A 26,770-nucleotide genomic window follows, 5' to 3' on the forward strand; every position below is an offset into this window, starting at 1 on the left:
AGCTGAACCCCAGAAGCTGTGCAAAGAATGAAGAGAAAGGGAAATCTCTCCCAGCAGCCTCAGGAGCAGCGGATTAAATCCCCACAATCAACCTGAGGTACCCTGCATCTGTGGAATACCTGAATAGACAACAAATCAAGCCAAAATTGAGGCGGTGGACTTTAGAAGCAACTGCAGACTTGGGGTTTGCTGTCTACGACTGACATGTTTCTGATCTTTATGTTTATCTTAGTATAGTTTTTAGTGCTTGTTATCATTGGTGGATTTGTTTATTGGTTTGGTTGCTCTCTTTTTTTTATTACTTTTTTATTTTAATAATATTTTAGAATTATTTTATTCATTTATTTACTTACTTTTTTTTCCCCTCCCTTTTCTTCTGAGCCATGTGGCTGACAGACTCTTGGTGCTCCGGCCTGGTGTCAGGCCTGAGCCTCTGAGGCGGGAGAGCCAAGTTCAGGACATTGGACCACCAGAGACCTCCCGGCCCTATGTAATATCAATCAGCAAGAGCTCTCCCAGAGATCTCTATCTCAACACTAAAACCCAGCTCCACCCAATGGCCAGCAAGCTCCAGTGTTGGACGCCCCATGCCAAACTAGCAAGACAGGAATACAACCCACCTATTAGCAGAGAGGCTGCCTAAAATGATACTAAGTTCACAGACACCCCAAAACACACCATTGGACATAGCCCTGCCCACCAGAAAGTCAAGATCCAGCCCCACCCACCAGAACATAGGCACCAGTCCCCTCCACCAGGAAGCCTACACAACCCTGAACCAACCTTACCCACTGGGGGCAGACACTAAAAACAACAGGAACTATGAACCTGCAGCCTACGAAATGGAGACCCTAAGCACAGCAAGTTAAGCAAAATGAGAAGACAGAGAAATATGCAGCAGATGAAGGAGCAAGATAAAAACCCACCAGACCTAACAAATGAAGAAGAAATAGGCAGTCTACCTGAAAAAGAATTCAGAGTAATGATAGTGAAGATGATCCAAATTCTTGGAAACAGAATGGAGAAAATACAAGAAACGTTTACCAAGGACCTAGAAGAACTAAAGAGCAAACAAACAATGATGAACGACACAATTAATGAAATTAAAAATTCTCTAGAAGGAATCAATAGCAGAATAACTGAGGCAGAGAAACAGATAAGTGAACTGGAAGATAAAATAGTGGAAATAACTACAGCAGAGCAGAATAAAGAAAAAAGAATGAAAAAATTGAGGACAATCTCAGAGACTTCTGGAACAACATTAAACGCACCAACATTTGAATTATAGGGGTCCCAGAAGAAGAGAAAAAGAAACGGACTGAGAAAATATTTGAAGACATTATAGTTGAAAACTTCCTTAACATGGGAAAGGAAACAGTCAATGAAGTCCAGGAAGCACAGAGAGTCCCATACAGGATAAATCCAAGGAGAAACACACCAAGACACATATTAATCAAACTATCAAAAATTAAATACAAAGAAAAAATATTAAAAGCAGCAAGGAAAAAGCAACAAATAACATACAAGGGAATCCCCATAAGGTTAACAGCTGATCTTTCAGCAGAAACTCTGCAAGCCAGAAAGGAGTGGCAGGACGTATTTAAAGCGATGAAAGGGAAAAAGCTACAACCAAGATTACTCTACCCAGCAAGGACCTCATTCAGATTCGATGGAGAAATTAAAACATTTACAGACAAGCAAAAGTTAAGAGAATTCAGCACCACCAAACCAGCTTTACAACAAATGCTAAAGGAACTTCTCTAGGCGGGAAACACAAGAGAAGGTAAACACCTACAAAAACAAACCCAAAACAATTGAGAAAATGGTAATAGGAACATATATATCGATAATTACCTTAAATGTAAATGGATTAAATGCTCCAACCAAAAGACACAGACTGGCTGAATGGATACAAAAACAAGACCTGTATATATGCTGTCTACAAGAGACCCACTTCAGACCTAGGGACACATACAGACTGAAAGTGAAGGGATGGAAAGAAGTATTCCATGCAAATGGAAATCAAAAGAAAGCTGGAGTAGCAATTCTCATATCAGATAAAATAGACTTTAAAATAAAGACTATTACAAGAGACAAAGAAGGACACTACCTAATGATCAAGGGATCAATCCAAGAAGAAGATATAACAACTGTAAATGTTTATGCACCCAACATAAGAGCACCTCCATACATAAGGCAAATGCTAACAGCCATAAAAGGGGAAATCGACAGTAACACAAGGGTAGGGGACTTTAATACCGCACTTTCACCAATGGACAGATCATCCAAAATGAAAATAAATAAGGAAACACAAGCTTTAAATGACATATTAGATAAGATGGACTTAACTGATATTTATAGGACATTCCATCCAAAAAAAACAGAACACACTTTCTTCTCAAGTGCTCATGGAACACTCTCCAGGATAGACCATATCTTGGGTCACAAATCAAGCCTTGGTAAATTTAAGAGAATTGAAATCGTATCAAATATCTTTTCCGACCACAACGCTATGAGACTAGATATCAATCACAGGGAAAAAACTGTAAAAAATACAAACACATGGAGACTAAACAATACACTACTAAATAACCAAGAGATCATGGAAGAAATCAAAGAGGAAATCAAAAAATACCTAGAAACAAATGACAATGAAAACACGACAACCCAAAACCTATGGGATACAGCAAAAGCGGTTCTAAGAGGGAAGTTTACAGCAATACAATCCTACCTCAAGAAAAAAGAAACATCTCAAATAAACTACCTAACCTTACACCTAAAGCAATTAGAGAAAGAAGAACAAAAAAACCCTAAAGGTAGGAGAAGGAAAGAAATCATAAAGATCAGATCAGAAATAAATGAAAAATATGAAGGAAACAATAGCAAGGATCAATAAAACTAAAAGCTGGTTCTTTGAGAAGATAAACAGAATTGAAACCAGTAGCCAGACTCATCAAGAAAAAAAGAGAGAAGACTCAAATCAACAGAATTAGAAAAGAAAAAGGAGAAGTAACAACTGACGCTGCAGAAATACAAAGAATCATGACAGATTACTACAAACAACTATATGCCCATAAAGCAGACAACCTAGAAGAAATGAACAAATTCTTAGAAAAGCACAACCTTCCAAGACTGAACCAGGAAGAAATAGAAAATATAAACAGACCAGTCACAAGCACTGAAATTGAAACTGTGATTAAAAATCTTCTAACAAACAAAAAGCAGCCCAGGACCAAATGGCTTCACAGGCAAATTCCAGCAAACATTTAGAGAGCAGCTAACACCTATCCTTCTCAAACTCTTCCAAAATACAGCAGAGAGAAGAACACTCCCAAACTCACTCTATGAGGCCACCATCACCCTGATACTAAAACCAAAGATGTCACAAAAAAAGAAAACTACAGACCAATATCACTGATGAACATGGATGCAAAAATCCTCAACAAGATACTAGAAAACAGAATCCAACAGCACATTAAAAGGATCATACACCATGATCAAGTGGGGTTTATCCCAGGAATGCAAGGACTCTTCAGTACACGCAAATCAATCAATGTCATAAACCATATTAACAAATTGAAGGAGAAAAACCATATGATCATCTCAATAGATGCAGAGAAAGCTTTCGACAAAATTCAACACCCATTTATGATAAAAACTCTCCAGAAAGTAGGCACAGAGGGAACTTACCTCAACATAATAAAGGCCATATATGACAAACCCACAGCCAACATCATTCTCAATGGTGAAAAACTGAAACCATTTCCTCTAAAATCAGGAACAAGACAATGATGCCCACCCTCACCACTATTATTCAACACAGTTTTGGAAGTTTTAGCCACAGCAATCAGAAAAGAAAAATAAATAAAAGGAATACAAATTGGAAAAGAAGTAAAAGTGTCACTGTCTGCAGATGACGTGATACTATACATAGAGAATCCTAAAGATGCTACCAGAAAACTACTAGAGCAAATCAATGAACTTGGTAAAGTAGCAGGACACAAAATTAATGCACAGAAATCTCTTGCATTCCTATACACTAGTGATGAAAAATCTGAAAGAGAAATTAAGGAAACACTCCCATTTACCACTGCAACAAAAAGAAGAAAATACTTAGGAATAAACCTACCTAAGGAGACGAAAGACCTGTATGCAGAGAACTATAAGAAACTGATGAAAGAAATTAAAGATGATACAAACAGATGGAGAGATATACCAAGTTCTTGGACTGGAAGAATCAACACTGTGAAAATGACTATACTACCCAAAGCAATCTACAGATTCAATGCAATCCCTATCAAACTACCAATGACATTTTTCACAGAACTAGAACAAAAAATCACACAATTTGTATGGAAACACAAAAGACCCCGAATAGCCAAAGCAATCTTGAGAAAGAAAAATGGAGCTGGAGGAATCAGGCTCCCTGACTTCAGACTATACTACAAAGCTACAGTAATCAAGACAGTATGGTACGGGCACAAAAACAGAAATATAGATCAATGGAACAGGATAGAAAGGCCAGAGATAAACCCACACACATATGGTCACCTTATCTTTGATAAAGGAGGCAAGAGTATACAATGGAGAAAAGACAGCCTCTTCAATAAGTGGTGCTGGGAAAACTAGACAGCTACATGTAAAAGAATGAAATTAGAACACTCCCTAACACCATACACAAAAATAAACTCAAAATGGATTGAAGACCTAAATTTAAGGCCAGACACTATAAAACTCTTAGAGGGTAACATAGGCAGAACACTCTATGACATAAACCACAGCAAGATCCTTTTTGACCCAGCTCCTAGAGAAATGGAAATAAAAACAAAAATAAACAAATGGGACCTAATGAAACTTAAAAGCTTTTGCACAGCAAAGGAAACCATAAACAAGACGAAAAGACAATCCTCAGAATGGGAGAATATATTTGCAAATGAAGCAAATGACAAAGGATTAATCTCCAAAATATACAAGCAGCACATGCAGCTCAATATCAAAAAAATCAAACAACCCAATCTAAAAATGGGCAGAAGACCTAAACAGACATTTCTACAAAGAAGATATGCAGATTGCCAACAAACACATGAAAGGATGCTCAACATCACTAATCATTAGAGAAATGCAAATCAAAACTACAATGAGGTATCACCTCACACCGGCAGAATGGCCATTATCAAAAAATCTACAAACAATAAGTGCAGGAGAAGGTGTGGAGAAAAGGGAACCCTCCTCTGGAGCCCATGCACCACAGCTAGAGAGAAGCCCAGATGTGGCAACAAAAGATCCCACATGCCGCATCTAAGACCCCGATGCAGCCACATAAATAAATAAATATTAAAAAAAAAAAAAATCTGTGGGCTTGTTTTCAGGAATGATTAGGAGGTACCTTTCTCAAACCTCTATAAGCTTAGCAGAAACAGTTAATTCTATGGAAGCCTAGACATTTAAAAGACTTAAGATTCACAAACATGAACTGATTATTGTTTACAGGGACAGGTCTTTTCAAAACCTCTAGTTTCTATGTAAACTACAACTCTATTATGTTCTGCTTTAAACTACAGACTATGTACAAGCTTCCAAATTTAAATCTCCATAAATATGTATATAAAATAAAATTATAATTTTTAATATATACCTTTAAATGGTTGTGTTTTTATATAAAATGTTTTATGTTTAAAGGTTTTTTTAAAAATTTTGGATAAGAAAATGAAATGTTAAAATATCTTCAAGATCTCCTAACCACTACCAATGTGATTTTTTTTCAAACACTGCTATCCTTCCATTCAAAATCATTATTTTTCTTTTAAGTCCTCCATAAGTTTATTATTTGAACTAGCTGAATACAGCTCTAACCCCGTGTGTGAGGAAGAGAAATGAGCAACTATGTCATCACTGCATGACATAAAGGGTCACAGATTAAATAGTGGCACATTAAAAGGAAATATAAGTAGCTGGGAGATAAAGTGATATTCAAAATACCTAGTTTCTAAGAACTGGTACGATTACTGCCAAGTTCAACCAGAAAAAATGTGGGTTTCAAAATTTGTTACTTGACAATGAACAAGAAATAATAAACCAATCTGACATTTAAGATAAAAAGGGAAAGAAACCGTTTGTTCTCATGAATTCCTGTACTCATTTTGCCAAAATACTCTCTCAAGTTTTCTCAAATTCACTTCCTAATAAAGCTACTGAGTTATTTAATTCTCCACCACTTCTCATTCCCTCAATAAAACACAGAAAGCGCCGGGACTTCCCTAGTGGCGCAAAAGTTAAGAATCCACCTGCCAACGCAGGAGACACGGGTTTGAGCCCTGGTCCGGGAAGATCCCACGTGCCGCGGAGCAACTAAGCCTGTGTGCCACAACTACTGAGCCTGTGCTCTAGAGCCCACAAGCCACAACTACTGAGCCCACGTGCCACAACTACTGAAGTCCGAGTGCCTAGAGCCCATGCTCCACAGCAAGAGAAGCCACCATGATGAGAAGCCCACTCACCACAACAAAGAGTAGCCTCTGCTCACAGCAACTAGAGAAAGCCTGCATGCAGCAGCAAAGACCCAACACAGCCATAAATAAATAAATAAATAAATAAATTTATTTTTTAAAAAACAACACAGAAAGCCCCAAATTGATCCCTAGCAATACACTACAATGGATTTTTAAACCAATGGTTAGTGGTAAAGAAAGCAGTGATCAGAGGAAGAACGGCTCCCTAAGGACAGGTGAGCCAACTAACTTCTTTCATCATCAGGGTTACTATGATCAGTAAAGCAGTGAGTGTTACAGCACTTAACATAGCAACCAGACTGAATCATATGAAATTGCCATTTTTTAGTAGATCAAAATGGTGGTATATTGGCAATTTCCTGTGGTTCAACCACAATAATCTTATCAAGACATTTTACTAAAGTTTTCATGAAGAGATGTGCCTTAATACATTTTAAAGTGACACAAAGCTGGTATTGATGGCTAATACACTGGATGGTAGAATGCAGATTGTAAAAGATTCTTATCAGTTGGAATGAAGAGATAAAATTATTAAGAACTGAATAAAAAGACAGATTTAAAATTCTATACTACATTCAAAAACACTAATGGGCTAATTACACCAATCTGGCTTTAAAAGAGTTCATGCGAAAAAGATCTAGCTGAGTCCAAACTTTAACATATACCTTCCCTGCTATAGCCAAAGTGAACTATTTTCCAAATACACTACAGGGTTTCTTACTTTAATTTCTTGCCCATGCTATTCTTTGAGCACCAGAATACCCACTTCTCCACCTCTTGGCCAAAATCACACCCATTCTTCTAGATCAATTTCAAATGTTACCACCTCCGTCAAGACTTTCACTCCCTCTGCTAGCTATAATCACACCTTCCCTCTGAAATCCAAGCTTATGGTTCCTTCAGTGTAATAAACATATTCTATTTTGTACTTTTCTTCTTTTAGCTCTGTTTAAGTGGGAAGTACCGACAAAAGGAGAAATTCTAAGAAGACTCTATTATATATAAAGACAGAAAAACAATCAAGGAGTTGTAAATAAAATTCAGGAGAAACTATATACGAGTCAGCCAGATCTTATGAAGACAAATGAGGGAGAGCTCACAGGCAGGACTGAGCAGTGGTCTGCATGGGGGAGGAAAACCGAAACTGGAATCTAATAAGCTGTAATCAGAGGGAGTCAAGGGGGGCTAAGTTACTTCCCACCTTGGGAAAAGGCGTTTGGGAAGGGATTATGCCACAGATAAAGGGATGGGTAGTAAAAGGGAGGAACTGGATTTATGTTTTTAAAAAAAGGAAAAAGAAGGTAAACATGAACTTTTGATTTCTGCTGACTTGTTCCTTCTCCCAGTGACTCTGGTCAAGTAAATAAAGGTATTAATCATGCAGTTGCATAGACAGGTTACTATCACCCAAGAAAGTTGGTCACACCCAGAGATAAGGGAGTAAAACAGGGTGTCAATAAACTCAATAAGGATAAGGAGAGAGAAAAGACAGTTCCAAGCAAAGAAAGTCTCATACAAAGTCAGCACTCAAATAATATAAACTGAATTAAAATACAAATTCTCTTCCAAAATTTGAAAGGCTGCATGTGGATAAAGGACTAAATTTATAGAGAATCAGAGGGCAAAAGTAGATCAATAAGTAGAAGATCCAAGGAACTAGCTTCTGGTGCACAAAAATAATAATTAAAAAGTGTCTCGAATATAATAAACACTTTTTTTTGGTTTTTTTTAGTAATATATAGTTCAAACAACAGTTAAAGTGAAGATCAGGGATAGATGGGTTTCTTGCATTAAGGAGGAGGTTGAATTAATACTAAGGACTAAGGTCCCTAACAACTCAAATTCTTTTTTTTTTTTGACGTTTATAATTTCTTTTAATTATCAGTAGAAGTGCGAGTTGTCAGTATATCTGGTGTAGGAAATGATAAATGTATAAACTCCAAATCCAAGATATATGACACTGTATTTTCTAAAATAATGGTTGATAATCAACTTCTTGTATTGTGTGACCTTGGGTATATTTTAAACCAGATCGCTGGAGGCTGCCCTGATCACCACCTTATTACCTTTTGTATAACAGAAGGAAAAAAAAACCTGTCACAGGACTTCCCTGGCGGTCCAGTGGTTAAGACTCTGCGCTTCCAATGCAGGGGGCGCGGGTTTGATCCCTGCTCCAGGAACTGGGATTCCCCATGCCGCATGGCGCGGCCAAAAAATGGAAAAAAGAAAAAACCTGTCAGAAGTCAAGCTCCAATTTATCATCTCTCCTTGGTCTGTCCCCATTACAGGACAGGATGAGGGGATGTTTGCTTCCTGACTGGACTTGCTTTTCACAAAGTCCTGCTGGGGGTTACTCAGTACCCTGTGGCCTTCAAGGGTATTGCCAATTGATTACTTTTTCAACTGTCTAGTATTTATCCTAGTTCTCTTTTTTTTCCTTTTTAAATTTTTTTACTGAAATATAGTTGATTTACAATTTTGTGTTAATTTCTGCTGCATATATATATGCCATATACACACATATACATACTCTTTTTTATATTCTTTTCCATTATGATTTATCTCAGGATATTGAATATAGTTCCTTACATCTCAAATTCTATATGAACAAATATAAATGCATTAGCACATATTTATTTTGTCTAACCTAAAATCAGTACTGGGGAGGAAAGAATACCAGACCAGTTGTTCGGGGATCTGGGTCCTGCTCTGTGACACAGAATGGAACCTCCTACCAGTCCCTGCTCTTCCCCAACTTTTCATTCCTCACCTGCACAAGTCATCCACTAGACCGAATCAGCTTAGAGGTTTGCTAGGGACTCATCTCTTGATTTGCACATGCTTCCTTGCAACATACTTCTCAATTTGAATAAAGAGTTTCACAGGCAGAGAAAATTTAAAACTACTCAACAGATGATCTCTAATCCAAGGCCACTCACAGATCTTAAAACTGGGATTCTAATTTTTAATATATGACATTTACCTCCAATAATTTGCAAAGCAACAATAAAATCAAATTCACGAGTGGCCAACACTCAAGTCTGACACTACAAGATGAAAGGACTATAAATGTGCAAGAGTATCAACTCGTTTAAGTAGTTTATTTACCAAAAGATAGTAGTCTCCATCTTAGAGACAGTATCTTAAATTTAAACGATTCAAAAATTTTCTACCAGAGTTAAGAGTTGCCCCTCCCAAGGAAGGGAAAACATAAATACATGCATAAATTTTTATCAAATAAACTGAGTTTCATCTTCTGAAATTTATTTAACACAGTAGGAGTTGAGGGTACAGGGCAAGGAGAATACAGTCAGTAGAAATAAATCTAAACATATTTTGTTTAGGAAGACAAATCCTAACACCTGCATAGTATATCAAATACTTTCATAATTAAAACTCTTGTATGCTTTTGAAGAGGTAACCCTTTGGATTTTACAAACCTGTGGATTATCCATGTACCATACAAAACTATCTTCTCTGGTATCCAGTATGAAGTACCTCCGAAGAAATTTCCCACTGTTTTCATTTTCTTCAATGTCTAGAAAACCACAAATGCGATTCTGACGATCCACATAAGGCATTTCTGTGCTTGAACATTACACTGTAAAATAAAAACATTAACAGTAAGTACTTCTCAGTGGACTTCAAGCATTAAATGTGCTATGGTATGGTTTATTCAACAAAGAGCCTACTTTCCAACATTATGTGGGGGCTGGTTAATGTGAATACATAAAGCATGGGCAAAAATCACTTGAAATTAAGCTTATTGTGAGTAGTTACTAAATGCAACTATACAGAACTGATGCGGACAAGGGACAGCTATTCATGTCAGCTGAATAATTTACTTAACTTTTCACTATGAGTCGGCATCGTCATCCCCATTTCATAGGTAAGAAATATAACACTGAGAAGGGGAAGTGCCTTTCCAAGATTAGTGAACTAGCAGGTAATGAATCAAAACATGAACCCAGATTCTTGGACTCCAGAGCTTATATCTGAACGTTTACATCATCCTGTCACTCTAAAATCCTTGGTATTATTAAAACCAAAATGAATCAAAATAAAGTAAGCTAACACCATGAAAAGAGAGATAAGCAGGTATTATGTGCCCCCCGAATGGAAGACACAAACATCACCAATAAAGAACATATAACAACAAAAAAAGGTTTATCTCAATCTGATCAAGTTTCTAGATTTCCCTAAGTCCAGCTTCCAGTTCACAGGAAACAAAGAACACAGAAGAACATATTAAACTTCACCACAGGTATTCAATCAGCAAAAGTGGACCGTGGGAAACATCAGGACCAAAAGCCCAGTTTCTTCAGCAAATAAACTACTACAGGGGGAAAAAAAAAAAGAAGAGAGAGAGAAAGAGAAGTCACAGATTAAAAGAGACTTCAGAGGCATATCATATTCTGATTCTGAAGTACTGAAATTAAATTTTTTAAATTTAAAGTTAAAAACCATGGCTTGGATAAAAAGCGGTGTTTCCATCCATTTTTCTCTAAAAACTGTAGATATGTGATTCCCTCCTGATGTGATGCAAATCTGCAGACTATTCCTACTCCAAAGGTACTTCTACAGCCAGCGCCATCATCTTTCGGCAGGTTGAATTATTTATGTAACTATTTTTTCGTTTAACTCACAGTGAAAATTCAATTAGAATACACCCTGATATACTGTTTATCTAAATCACTATTCTGTATACAGCCAGAGAAATGGTGAAACACGCCAAAAAGTTTTCTTTAATTATTTATTTATTTATTTTTGGCTGCATTGGTTCTTCACTGCTGCACATGAGCTTTCTCTAGTTGCGGCGTGCAGGCTTCTCACTGTGGTGGCTTCTCATCGCGGAGCACGGCTCTACGTGCGTGGGCTTCAGTAGTTGTGGCATGCGGGCTCAGTAGTTGTGGCTTGCGGGCTCTAGAGCACAGGCTCAGTAGTTGTGGTGCACGGGCTTAGCTGCTCCGTGGAATGTGGGATCTTCCCACACCAGGGATCGAACCCATGTCCCCTGCATTCGCTGTTGGATTCTTAACCACTGCGCCACCAAAAAAGTTTGAAACAAAAGTATAAATTAAGTTTGTATGTGTGTGTTATTACAGATCTGGCACTTGGAGACAATTTTTTAATGAACTTACCCAAAGTTCTAAAAAATTTCTAAAATGTAATCAAAGCTTGGAAAATTAATACACTATACTAACACATACTGCAGGTAAAAACTGTCAACTTGTGTGGTACGCCATGAGGAAAGACACAGGCCAAAGGAACAGAATTGAGAGCACAGAGACAAACCCATACATCTATGGCTAACTGATTTTCAACGACGGTGCCAACATCATGCAATAGGGAAAGAACAGCCTCTTTAACAAACAGTGCTGGGACACCTGGAGAGCCACGTGCTGAAGAATTAAACTGGACCGCTATCTTACACCATATACAAAAAATAACTCAAAATGAATTAATCTAAAAATAAGAGCTAGAACTATAAAACTTCAAGAAAACATAGAGGAAAATCTTCATGGCCCTGGAGTTGGCAGTGAATTCTTAGATGTGACACTGAAAGCACAAACAACAAAAGAAAAAATAAGACAAATTGGACTTCATAAAAATTAAAAACTTTTTTGCATCAAAGGACATCAAGAAAATGAAACTACAACCTACAGAATGGAAGGAAGTATTTGCAAATAAGGGTCTACTATCCAGAATATACAAATAACTCGTACAACTCAACAACGAAAAAACAAACCCAATTAAAAAATGGACAAAGGACTTGAGAAGACATTTCTCTCAAAGAAGATAAAACAAATGGCCAACCAGAACACAAAAAGTTGCCCAATATTATTTGTCATTAGGGAAATGTAAACCAAAACCACATTGAGATACCACTTCACACCCACCTGGATGGATATAATTAAGAGAGGAAAATAATAAAGAGTATAGGCAAGGATGTATAGAAATTGGAACCCACCTACATTGCTGGTGGGAATGTAAAATGGTACAACAGCTGTGTAAAACAGTTTGGTAGTTCTTCAAAAGTTAAACATAGAATTACCATATGACTCAGCATTTCCACTCCTAGGTATATATCCAAAAGAATTGAAAACAGGTACTCAAACACTTATACGTGAACATTCATAGCAGCACTATTCACAATAGCCCAAAACTGTAAACAACCCATATGTCCATCAACAGGTAAATGTACATACATACAATGGAATACTACCCAGACACAGAAAGGAATGAACTACTGATACAATACATCCAATCAAAATTCCAAGATATTTTATAAAAACTGACAAGGTGGTTCTATTATATATATTTAAATGCAAATAACCTAGAAAAGCTAAATCTATTTCCCAAAGAACAGACTGACATTACTTGATTTCAAGACTTACAACAGAGTTACAGCAATAAAGATAGTGTAGGACTGGTGAAAAGATATAATAAATCAATGGAACAGAACAGCATCCAGAAACAGACCCATACATATACTGTTAATTGATTTTCAACAAAGATGTCAAAGCAATTCCAAATACAGTCTTTCAACAAATGGTGCTGGAACAATTAACTATACATGTGGAAAAAAATTAACTTGAAATGGATCGGAAACCTAATGTACAATTAAGCTTCTCGAAAAAAAAATACACACACACACACACACACACACACACACACTGATATATTTTTAAAAGACATTTATATATACATATAAATAAAGTCTTCATGATCTTAGGGGTAGACAAAGATTTCTTAGATAAGACACAAAGAGCCTAAACCATATAATGGTTGATATAATGGACTTAATCAAAATTAAAAACTGCTCTTTGAAAGACACCAATAAATCAAAAGATGAGCCACAGAACAGGAGAAAATATTCAGTACACATATATCTATCAAGTATCTGATATCCAAAAATAGGCAAGGAATTATTACAACTCAATAAGACAAACAACCAAGTAAGAAAATAGGCAAAAAAATTTGAACAGACAAGTCAACAAAGAAGATATACATAGTTTTTTTAAATAATAAAAAAGAAAGAAAAAGGAAGACATACAAATAATAAATAAGCACAGAAAGATGCTCATCATTAGTAAGATGATACAAATAAAAACTGTGAGATACCACTACATACCTACTAGAATGGCTAAAACAAAAACAAACAAATAAAACCCTGACAATACCAAATGCTGGCAAGGATGTGAAACAAATGACGAGTCTCTCATGTTGCTGGTGGGAATGCGAAATGGCGCCGTAGCTTGGGAAGACAGTTTGGCAGTTTCTTAGAAAGTTAAACGTACCCTTAACGATATGACCCAGCAATGCCACTCCTAGGTATTTATCCAAGTGAATTGAAAGCTTATGTTTATACAAAACCTACATGCAAACGTTTAAAACGACATTATTCATAATTGGCAAAAAGCAGAAACAAACCAAGTGTCCTTTAACTGGTAAATGAAGAAACTGTGGTACATCCAATACAATGGAATACTACTTAGCAAGATAAAGGAACAAAGTATTGATACACACAATATGGGTATTTTGTTAAGTGAAAAAAGCCAGACCAAAAGGCTATAGGGACAGAGAACAGATCAGTGAGAGGGACTGACTTCAAAGGGTAATTTACGGAGTGATGGAACTGTTCTGTATCTTGATTGTAATAGGATACACAACTATGTATTTATCAAAAGTTGGCTCAAATACTACATACAGTGAGCAGTATTGCATACAAATTAAAAAAAAAAAACTACAGTGATAAAAACCAGATCAGAGTTGCTAGGGCTTGCGACAGAAGAACAAGAGAGAACAAGAACAAAAGAGAGAAAGAACAAGAGAGAAATTTTTTTGGCAACATAGCTGTTGCACATCCTGATTGTGGTAGAGTTTATACAATTACATGCATCCGTCAAAACTCATAGAACTATACACTAAAAGAGGTAAAATTTATTGTATGTAAAATTATACCTCAATAATGCCGAATTTCTCTTAAAAAAGATGCCATATATACTCACCAGACTGGCTAAAATTAAAACAGATTGACAACACCAAATGTTATTAAAGGTGTGGTGCATCCAGAATTTATGTACTGTTGATGGGAATGTAAGATGGTACAATCACTATGGGAAAAGTTCTGACAATAAAACCAAACATACACCTACCCTATGACCCAGCCATTCTATTCCTAAGTATTTACTCAAGAGAAATGAAAACATATATTCGTGCAAAGACTAATTCACAACCATTAGTAGTAGCAGCTTTATTCATAATAGCTACAAACTAGAAACAACCCAAATGTCCATCAAAAGGTGAAAAGATAAATAAAATGTAGTATGTTTATACAATGGAAAAGCAGTCTCCAATATAAAGGGACTCCTACTGCATGCAACAATATGGTCAAAACTCATCAAATTGTAAACTTTAAATGGATACAGTTTATTGTATGTAATTTAAACTCCAAAAAGTTTTAAAAATCCAGCATAATAAAAAATTCATTAAATAAATTTGGCTACAAATAACTTTTTAAAAAATATTTTGCATGGCAAATCCTGATCAGCAAGTCAAAACCAGTAGAAAATATCTGCAGCTTATATTACAAAGGGCTAATCTCCCTAACATTTAAAGAGTCTGCAAAAAATGTCAAGGGAAATATATCAAAACTTCAGTAGAAAAGTGGGCAAAAGACATGAACAGACTTTCCACAGAAAAAGACATAAAAATGACCCTCAAACATATTAAGAGATGCTCAATCACTCATGATAAGAAAATCCCAAAATGACACACGATACTGTAGGCATTGCTACTGACACCACAAACAAAAAAAGGCAACCAGACTTCATGTGCCTCCTTGTGGAATTTATACCATCTATAAAACACTTATGAAAAAAAAAGTACAAATACCTGAATCTAGATCTAACTACCAATTTATAGGAAATAGAGAAGACAGAGAAAGAATACGTTAACCTATATCACAGAGATTCAAATAGCAAAATTCAAACTATAATTAGTTTCTCAGGACAAACAACATGGCTTCTTCAGAAATAAATTCCAAGGGAGTAGGGGGAAAGGAACTGGAGGAAGAACTTATAAGTTAAAAGACCTAAGAAGACATAATCACAACATGTGGGCCTTATTTAAATCTTGTTAACAACAACAACACTGAGTTATCTAAGGAAACTGGAAATTTGAATACTGCCTCAGGATATTAAGGAAACATATGTATTTTTTTCAGTGTGGTGATGGTATTGTGGTTATGTTACTAAGAAAATGAATTCGCATCATTTAGAGATATTTATTCATACAGAGACAAAACATTATCTGAATACTCTGGAAGGAGGGCTGGATGAAGGAGGGATGGCCTGGGTGGGCAGTTGTCGGGGCTAGATGATGGGTACTGTAGTTACGCAATCCTGTCTACTTCTGTGGAAGTTCACAATTCTTCATTACAAAAAGAAAGGTTAATAAGAACTCTTTTTCATAAGAAAAGTTCAAAAAAAGTCTATAGTACACAGAGATACCATTTCTCATCTATGAGACTGGCAAAAATTCAGAAATCTGACAACCTACAATACTAGTAAGGCTGTAAGAAAACAGTAACTCTCTTATATTGCTGGTGGGAATGCAGAATGGTATGACCCTACTGAGATGAATCTGGCACTATTTAACATGTGCATTTACCCTATGACCAGCAATCCTACTTGCTACGGTAATTCTGCAACAATTTTACGCAAATGATAGTACTTCAGGTGCATCACAGGACAATGTAAACATACTGATGCTATGATTATATTTAAAGTAAAATAAAACAAACTTTGTTATTAGGAACCTAGATTTTCACAGTAAGGGAAAAAACGTACAAATACAAAACAAAAGGAAAAATTCTATACAATGCATCTGAATTAGAGTTAGTATGAACTCATGATCTTTGAAAATATGATAGTAATAGAAAATCACCACTTTGCAATTCCAATATAATCACTGATTTAAGCAAGAGTCTTCAATGAATACCAATACCACTAGAAAACAGGTTGTTAGGGAACAGAATATTCAGTCTCAAAATTTCACCCCAGTGTTCTTACCAATTACAAAGAGCAAAATGTATGGATATGTATCTTTACAGTGGTGAGATCTTATAGTCCCCACCTTTACCAAATGATTTAGCATCTAATGAATCTAGAAGCCAGGGATTAACGGATATCACTTCTCTCTAAATAGATCACAACATTATATGATTCCACTGATCTGAAATATCCAGAATGAGCAAATCTATGAAGATAGAAAGTAGATTAGTAGTTGCCTAGGAGGATGGGGGATGGGGAGGAATGAAGAGTTGCCTAGAGATGGGAGGGTTAGGGCTTCTCTTTAAGGTGACTGTGATAACAGCTGCACAGTTCTGCAAATATATTAAAACCACTGACCTGCACACTTTGAGTGAATTATTCCTCAACCAAGCTGTTTAAAAAAAAAAAAGAATCATAATTGTCTTTTATCTTTCATTCCAGAGCACATCAGAAACCTTAAAAAACATTTCCTCTCCCAGACCTCTGAATGTTGTGGTGTCCCAGGGGATGGTCCACGGACCTCTTCTCTATTTACACGCAATCTCTTGGTGAGCTCACTCATTCACATAAGTCTAAATACTACTATCTCCAGCCCTGGACACTCTGCTGGACTCCAGACTCATGTATACAACTGCCAACTCTATGGATCTACTTACTTACCTAACAGGCCTCTCACACTTAGCAAACTGAGCCCAGATATACCCCCTCAGCGATCTGTTCCCCTCTGTCCTTCCCATCTCAGTAAAGTCACTCCCTTCTTCCAGCTGTTCAGGCAAAATCTGGAGTCACACTTGATCAAGACTTGTTTCTCTCATTCCATGTCCAGTCCATAAGCAAATCCTACTGGCTCCATCTTCTAAGTATATCCAGAATCCCACCATTTGCATTGCTGCCACTCTGGTCCAAGCCACCATCACCTCTTAGCTGGACTGCTGCAAGGGCTTCCCTGCCCCCTTCACTCCATTTTCAATACAGCTGTCAGAGTGATCTCATTAAAACATATGTTCGAGTGTTTATTCAATATTTGCCAAGCAAATATTTAAAATTAATTTAATCCTTATAATAATTTTACAGATGAGAAAAACAAAGCACAGAAGATTTTAAAAATAACTTGTACAAGGTCACATGATTAGGAAGTGGCAGAGCCAGGATCCAAACCAGGGGAATCTGGCTCTAAAGCCCATGCTCTTCAGTACTATAAAATGTCACTCTGCTCAAATCTCTTCAACTTTGGCTGCTTATTAACATTACCTGGGAGTTTTTTTGAAAATCCTGATGCCTAGATTAGAGCATCCAGACCAATTAAATCAGAAACTCTGGAGATGGGACTAAGCATCAGTACATTTTTAAAGCTCCCCCAATAATTCCCACATTCAGCCAAGGTTAAGAACCACTGTTTTAATGCAATCCCATCTCATTCAAAGTAAAAACCAAAGCTCTTACAAAGACATACAGGCTTCACCTACCCCCCACCCCAACCTGTCCCAGTTCCCCCGCTTGATTACTCATCTAGTCACTGACGCCTACCACACTAGACAAGCTCCCCACTTGGAGCCTTTTAACTCAAATGTCACTTTCTCAGGGAAGCCTTCTTGACGCCCCATCTAAAATTGCAAATGCTCCAAACTGTCCTGCCACTTCCCATCTCCCTTCCCCACTTCATTTTTCTCCTTAGTATTTATAGCTAACAAACAATATCATTTACTTATTTCTTGTCTGTTTCCCCACACTGGAATGTAGGCTCCATGAGAGCAGGGACTTTTTTTCTATTTACTATTGTTTCTCCAATGCCTAAAACAGTGGCTGGAACATGGAAGGGACTCAATAACAATTTGTTGAATGAAAAATTAAGGAACCCATAATTATTGCATCAAATATTAATGTTTAAGTTTCCAGACAGAAAGCCACTTTTGCGTCATCTGATGAGAAATCATTTAGCAAACGATTTAATCGACTGGTTTGCTTAGATGATGGAAGGAAAAAGGTTCGATAGTATATTTCTGTTTGGATTTATACTTTCAGTAAAGCTAGTATGAGGTAAGAACAGATAAAACTGTGTAATTAAAACCTCTACAAAATCTATCCTTCAGCTTTACTTGTGCTCTAAGGGCATAGTTAGATCATACAAACATTCATAAATTAACACACACAGTTAACACTTCATCAGTCAGGAACCATGAAGCAAGTCAAAAAAATAAAAACAAAACAAAAATCAAAAAGAGAGAAAGAAAAGAAAAAGAAAAATTAAATTCTGCACAGTGAGACTTCATTAGGCCCACAGGACTTCACTGCTGAAGTGCTGATTAGATGCTGAATGAGACTACTCTTGTCCCAAAACTGTCGACAAACACAAAGCTTAAGATATACAGACATCAAGGATCAAATACCCGTGGAGTCTGGCCCTGACACCCCCCCACACACCTCAGGGCTATGGTACTCTAACCAACGTCTTACCGTCATTCCACTCTACACGAGCAGCTGACAGAAGAGAGGGAAAAACACGACAAGTATTCCAAGTGTTCAGGGAGAAGGAAGGTGATGGTCACCCAAAAGCAGTGGTAGGGGGCCCCAAGAGAATCATTCACCAAGATCAGAAGTGCTTACAAGAAGGACAAATTGTCATCTTTCTCCAGTTCAATGTCTGCTTATGAAGTAGACTGAGTGACTGACCCTGTGCCTATTTGAGCAGGGGGACAAAGAGAATTGATGAGAAACGGCAGGGCACAGAAAGGGAGCAGACTTAAGCAGGCAGCAGGCCACCATTTGACATCAAAAGGAAGTAAGTTTCCAGTGTATTAAGTGTAAATTACAGAAGGTAGCTGGACTTGAGCTGTCTTGCTGTTATCAAAAAATCTGGCTGCAGAGAGAAACCCACCTTACCCCCAAACACTCATAAGAACCAGCAAGTAGACTGAGAGGACAGAAATGAGGAGGGCGTGTAGATTGGTAAAGGTTTACCCACAGCAAATTTCATATCCAGGGACTGTGCAGTGGGGACTCTCCCTGCAAGATCTCACCAAAAATTCCAGTTTGGAAGCCTACCACTAGACATTAATGGCTCGCCACTGTTAATCAAGAAAAGGCTTTAATAACACCAGGTAAGAAAGAGTTGCCTTTTTTCATTTTTCTTCTAACTAGTCTCTATTCAAATACATCCACAAAGAGGGAAAAGAAAGAGGTATCCAGGGAGCATATCACAATCCCTCCCCACTCCAAGTGCTTCAGGGAATAAGTGGCCAGATACTGGGTTAAAGGAGGAGTAGAGCTTTAATAGGAGATTGAAGGTTTAAACTGAAATAGATTAGACTGGAGCTTTTAATAGCTGTAAATGATAGAAAAGCTACCATTTGCCCATGAAATCACGAGGAAGCAGGGAGAGGGAAGATCCAACAAAGCATAGTTGAAAGCAGTCAATGTGGAAAAGTATAACTGTCTTAAATCTGTTCTCACCAAGCTCAGACTGCTCAATAACGTACGACATACGGCACAGCATCACCGCCCTCAGTAATGACAGGAACACCTGATGTGGAGATTCCCATGGGGGATTTACGGGACCCAGCAAGATGCTACATTAGAAGTCCTCTGAGACCACTTCCAATTCTAAGTGCCTGTGATTGTCCTTTCTTCAAGAAGAGGTTAAACTAAATCCAGAATCCAGATTTCAAGGGTTAAACTATTAAAGGCTAGGTTACCCAAAGGAGTAAAACCACAACTTTCTGAAGAATAAAATTATCAGACTGATAAGTCTGATACGGGTTCCATGTAGGAAAAAATATTTAAGACTTCAATATTTTTAAGACTCTAAAGACTTAAGCATTAAAATAATATCCTAAATGACTTTGATTTTTCTTTTACATTCAACAGAAATTCCAGTTCAAAGAATGTTTATGATTTAAAATCCTCAAAATACCATCTTCCTAAATCAAAGCAATTCAACTAATCAAAGGCTTACCAAAATAAACAGCAAGCACATGTTTGCTTAAATATCTTCTAGGAATTACGAACTCATGTGTTCTTTATCATACAGCAACTACTGGGAAAAAATATCACTCAGAGTTCAAATGGTTTAATGTCACTCATCAAGCATAACAAAATCCTATTGCTGCAACAAATACCAACAATTTTTATTTTTAAATTAAAAAAAAAAATCCACACGTTTATGTTTCTAAAAACAATTAAGCATTGCAGACAAGCATCTAAAGCAACACAAAGTTTCTACCCTAGGAACTCTTTTCTGATACCAGTCAATAAATTTCCAAATGCTAGGTACTTACAAATGGCCAAAAGAATTAAAACTAAATGTTAATATTTATCTCCTAACAAAGCCATTTTATTGTATCATTGCAGATCTAAATGAGAGAATCACCTTGAAATTTAAAATCAAATTTTAATATTATCAAAAGTAAAATGCTCAAGCATGTGAGAAAGTAATAAAGCTGAGGCAGTTACTGCTACAGAACTTGAAATTTTCTAATAAAGGCAGAGTGTGAGTAACTACTGTCACATCTGAATAATTACTACATTTTATTCAGAAAACTATTTATCTTCCTCGTTCTTAAATGAGTTATTTAAACAAGAACAATTATTTAACATCAAACGGTACTTCAATGTCAAAGGCCGACTTAAATTATGCTAATAAATTACTTCATGGATTTCATTCTGGATTACAAATTATCATCGGTAGAAGTAACTGGGGGTTTTGCAGTAGGAATGTAAGAACTTTCAGGCTTAAATAAAAGTCTTTATTTTTTAAGCTGCATTAAATGTTTTTTGAGAAAAAGCCCTATAAAAAGATAAAATGTTTCCATCTTTCCCAAGTTATTCTCCTAGGGGTCTTCAATATCACAACCTATATATTAACAACCAACATGTGAGTGTTGCCCACAGTGACTTTTTAAAGAAAATAACTCTATGCTATTCTTAATGTCCTTAAACAATTCTAAAACGGTCCTTCCGGCTTATGAACTCATGGCAGTTTCCTAACAATTGTATACTTATCCTGTTTTACTGTCTCTCCTAGTCTATGACAAACTCACATTTACACACCACCTCTTTCCTATTTTGCTACATTGCTAAAACTAGGGGGGAGGGGGATACAAACCTGCTACTTCCCCCCTTTCTCAAAAGCAACAATAAAAATACTAATTAACAAGATAAAATGAGGTATGAAGCAGTTTCAATACATATAAATCACATCTCCTTAATGCCACAAAGTTATCCTCTGCTTACCACAAAGGACAAATGCATGGCCATATCCTTTGATACAGGTACACTCTTCAAGAGAATCTTGTCAATGGATACACTGTAGGGTTTACAGCACTATAAAATAAATTAATTATTAACTCAAATTCTGCTAAGCTTAAATACTCTTGTTTAAATACATAAATATTCTAAAATGTAATTTCCCCTGGGAAGATATGGCCAAATTAAGGATTTAAACTAACTCTACTTGGGAAAATATCTTTTGCCACAAAGGTGTTACTATGAAAATTTGAGTATGAAACGCAATAGGCTTTTTAGTCAGAATGAATCTTACTATTTTTTAAATAACAATTCTTCAAGTTCTTCTGTGAAAAAAACATTTAGTTTTACAAAATGATTTTTTCAAGTTTTTCTCTGAATCATATAAAGCTTACTCCAATTTTGCTGTAGAGTTTCAATGGCTTTAAACTAACATAGAAAGTATGTAAGCTGAGTGCCTGGGGGGAAATAAAGCAGACAGATGAGTAGTTCTCGGATAAAAGACTATGGTATAAACCGCATAGTGCGCTATTGGTTCCAGTCGTTAAGCACACAGGAAATAAGGTTTTCTAGTTAAAAAAACGAATTGACAAACGGCAACGACTCCGTTAAAGCTAAGAAAATCTTATCAAAACCAACAACGATCAATCATAAAATAAGAAAGCAAGCATTATAGGATTGTAAGGTGAAATCGGAGGGGGAAAAAAATGGCCCAAATTGCCTTACTATATCTTCTATAACCTCCTCTAGGACCTGCCCCCAACAGAGCGATCGAGTTTCATTATTCAGGTGGCCAGCCGCGCGCAGATGCTCTGCTGTTGGGCACAGCAAAACTAGAATTCTACCAAAGGCGGTAAACACGACTTTCATTATGACAACACTTTCTCCTCTGATGGTCTATCCAGGAGGGTCAATAGAAAGAATCTGAAATAAACCACAAACCACTCAAGACGGTCCCAAAGCGGTGAGACTGGCAGCTGGCCTCTAAGCTTAAAGACCTGGGTTCTGGTCGCCTCCTTGGTCCTACTTGCGTGACCCTGGACAAGTCACTTCCAACTTTCGCACTGGTCACTGCACCATTAAGGTGCTAGGGTAAAGCACTAATACTGAAGGATGCTAGGGCACAGGGCGGAGTCGACTTCTGACTCGGCGAGTCCTAAAGTGAAAGCGCATTAACATAATACAAGACGATGCCCCTAGGCAGCTGAGCCCCCATGAGCTCTGCCCTTAAGTCTAGCCATTCGACAGGCGTCGCCCGCCGGGAATCCCCCGACAGCTGGCCGGCCGTGCGTCCGGGAGGAGGGCGCGACGGTACTTTTTAGCAGAGCCACCGCACGGCTCCTCGGCGACAGCGACCGCCGCCGGGCTCCCTACCCTCCTCGGCCGGACGCCGCCGAGGGCCGAGGTCAGGAAAACAATAAAGGAAGGAGCCGCGGGAAGACGCCGCCGCCGCCGCCGCCGCCCCCTCCCGCCGCCCAGAACTCGGCGCGCGCAGGTGAGCCGGCCCCGCGGCCTCTACCAGGTGCAGCCGCGCGGGCCGACCGGCCAGGAGAGAGGCCTCGGGGCGCAGCCCGGGACCCCGCGCCCCCCACCGCCCGCGGGCCCGCACTTACCAGCGCCCGCCGGTCCCTCGAGCCTCCCAGCTCGCTTCAGCCGGCGCCGCGCTCCCGGAGCCCGGCCCTGCTCACCCCGCCCCGGCGCGGCCGCGCTCCTCACGCCGAACTTCACGGCGGCCCTCGCTCGGGAGCACCGGCGCCGCCGCGGCCCCTGGTCCCACAGGCACCGAGCTGCCGGGAGCGGCGCCCACGACGGCCCGCCCGCGCACTGCGCACGCGTGCCCGCGCTACCTCAGCCCCCAGACGGCGGCAGAGATTCCAGAGCGGGCACTCCCAGCCCGAGGAGACTACAAGTCCCGGCAGGCCCCGCGCGGGTCCTGGAGGCGTGGCGGGCCGGGTTAGGGGGCGTCTTCCTGGTTCAGGGGCGGCGACCTCGGGCGCGTTGGGGAGGACCGCGCGCGGAGCGCTGGGCCCTTGCGCTGCGGTGCATCCTGGGATTCGTAGTTTTCGAGGACCACGGGGCTTGGCTCGGGGTTGGAACTCAGGGTTCTCTTGTGTCAACGCCTAGAACTTCCAGGCACAGGGATCTTTAAAAATAGGCTTCATTCGTTTGCAGATAATTTGTTTGCAAGCTGTCCCATAATCAGTCCAGGAAGTATAAATTCACAGGCTGCTGTGTGACCTGGGGAAAAACGCTTTACAGCTCTTCGCGCCAATTCTAACAATTTCTCTCTCCCTAGAACTGTATCTGCACCTCCTACTTAATAGGACACGAGGCTTAGAGAAACTTAAAGAATGATTAGTCGAAATTCGATTAGTCGTTATTCGATTAGTCGAAAGGCTGGAACATAAATATATATTATCATAAATATTTATTCGTAAATATTTAACCTGTTTGTTGAGCACGTACCATGCCAAATCCCGTAAGAGGCATTAGACACACACTTGAGAACAAGATAGATGCCGTCCTGACCTCATGGAGTCTGCAGTCTGTAGCGGGAGCTAGTCCTTAAACTAGCAAGATAAATACAGATTTTAATGCAATGGAGAAACTAAGCAAGTTAAAGAGATAGTGGGGGAGGAGGGGCTCTTTAGAGAGGGTGGTCAGGGAAGGCAGTCTGACGAAGTGATTTTTGAGCTGAAACCTGAAAAAAAGAATCATTCAGATACGCAAAGAGCTGGGAAAGGACTATATGCCACGGCTTTGACAGTGCATGGCACACGCTAGGCTCGCAATAAATATTTCTTCCGTTTGTGTCCTTCCTTTCCTTCTCCATCAAAATCTTTAGGAACACCTTTCAGAACATCCTTCCTATGCAAAGATGTACAGGAGACAAATCAATGTCCAGCAGTAGCACAGGCTGTACGTGTACAGCTGCTAGGACAGAAAACACAAGGTGAATGCCTACGAGCCTGGCGACATGGCTGGAACCTTGACTACTTAACGCCTTCTTTATTTGTGAACTGGGTCAAAAGTCTCAGCACTCAGCCTGGCCTCCTGACTCACTTCTGTTTATGAGGTAGAGAATCGGATTTGGAGTTTACCTCCATTAGGATTCTAAAGGAAGCTTAGATATTATCTCATCAAAATCAGAGGTGGAGTGAAAAACAGCCCTAGACTTACCTGTGGACACTTACCTTTGTGACCTTAGGCAGAGGGTGACACTTTACCTTTCTGATGCTCAGTGACCTCAACTGCTCACCTTACAGAATGTTCTCAGAGTCTGATAAGCTGATAGAGGGGAAAACCGCTCTCCAGCCTGCGTGGAATGCTCCCACCCTGGTTCTTTCAGACTGCTTGTCTTCAACATTTCCAGGATGATTGTTCTGTTATCTTTTGAGAAACCTTAGCTGTGTAGCCCTGCTGACAACTGTCTTCCCGAGGCCTCATTTCCTCATCTTTACAATGCTTGAAAGGATTTGGCCTCATCATAGTTTATAAACTGGCCAGAGCTGTTTCCTTTTGTCCACACAGTGGGTTTTATTTTTAACTGAATGTGTAGCTAACAGTTAAAAATAGGGAGATTTCACATAAAAACCCAGGTGTCACCTGCCTGGTCTCTCTGGATATTTGAGCTTGTTGTCCCTGGCTAGGGGGTCTAGAAGGGTCTCCAGCTCCAGAATCCTAGAAGATTCTGGATGGGATATTTGCGACATATTTAAACTTAAAAAAAAAAAAAGATTTCCTTGTTTATCTGAAATTCAAATTCAACCTTAATGTCTTGTGTTTGATCTGAAAACCCTAGCTCAGAGATCAGACCACTGAAGCAGAGAGCTCTCACTCCCTCCAGATGGGACCCAGAGGGAATCTTTCTCCTGAGTGTTATTATCATTAGACATTACTGACTGAGTGGTTTTAAATTATTCCTTTGCTGTTTTTGCCTAACAAGCCCCAAAGGGTGTTTGATTTTGACAGTCACATTTACAGACAATGAGGAAAGCCAGAGAAGTGACTCAAGTTGCCCAAGGACACACACCAAGGTAAGGGCTACTTTGAGGTTGCAGTGTAACCAGAACCTGTTAGCATCCCTCTGTGTGGAAGGCTCTGGATGGGCCAATGAACACAATGAGAAAAACAAGCAAATAAACAGAAACGGAAAAAAGAAAAAACAAACAGAACAAAACAAAAAAAACACTCCCTGCTTTTCCTCTGGTCTTTTTTTGGATGGAGAAGTTTATTACATAACAGTACTTTCACTGTTATTTAACAAAAAAAAAAAGTATGTGGAATATTCCCTTATTGAAATGACAGTCTGGGAGCAAACCAAGAACGTTCAGGACCCACAGACGGCATTGAGGAATGCTGGAATATTCCATGGATACTTGTCATCCGAAGAAAAGGGAGAGGACTCTGAATTCAAGAATCTGCAGTTTACCTTTCAAACATCCTTGTCATCATCATCATCCTGCCTTGCATGTGCAAAGCACTTGTATGTTTCCAGCAAAAATATTTATTGAGCCCCTTCTGTATGCTTACATGCTGGGCCCTGGATCCTCCAGACAGGCGTTAGCCTCTTTGACAACACAAATTAGAACAGGGAAATCAGGAGGATGAGCCAAAGTCACAGAAAGGGACTGAGCACTTGACCTTCCCTCCCCTCACAGGCACTTCCTAGCTCCTTCCCTGCTCTGTTTTTCCTCAGCAATGATCACGTTCCCACACATCATATATTTTACTTATTTATCTGGTTTATTTTCTGCGTGTCGCATTAGAATGTCACGTCCACACCCACGGGGATTTTATCTGTTTTGTATCCTCAGTGCCTAGAACAGAAATATTTGTTGAATGATGGATGCCACCAGCCCCCTTTATGAACAGAGTCAGAATCAGAAGTCAACAGAAGGAGCAACTCCAGCAGTAAACTCCTGTTTTTACTAGAAATCAGAACGCAGAGAGAACAAGAAT

At 38.8% G+C, this 26,770-nt stretch overlaps 1 protein-coding gene across 12 annotated transcripts in view; it reads right to left on the bottom strand.

Annotated features, from left to right (window-relative positions):
• PLEKHA1 (pleckstrin homology domain containing A1) overlaps nucleotides 1-23,633 on the bottom strand; it is a 57,327-nt gene extending 33,694 nt beyond the window's left edge. For 9 of the 12 annotated variants that reach the window (XM_065893991.1, XM_065893982.1, XM_065893993.1 and 6 more), the window contains exon 1: nucleotides 9,950-10,090. In XM_065893991.1, the coding sequence (XP_065750063.1) occupies nucleotides 9,950-10,090 (141 nt within the window). Of the gene's footprint in view, nucleotides 1-9,949; nucleotides 10,111-23,421 lie in introns of those variants that run through there. The other 3 variants (XM_065893990.1, XM_065893986.1, XM_065893985.1) reach the window with 3 other exon arrangements.
• Nucleotides 23,634-26,770: the final 3,137 nt, after the last annotated feature.

The sequence above is a fragment of the Phocoena phocoena genome, chromosome 16 (assembly GCF_963924675.1).
Source record: "Phocoena phocoena chromosome 16, mPhoPho1.1, whole genome shotgun sequence".
Taxonomy (NCBI): domain Eukaryota; kingdom Metazoa; phylum Chordata; class Mammalia; order Artiodactyla; family Phocoenidae; genus Phocoena; species Phocoena phocoena.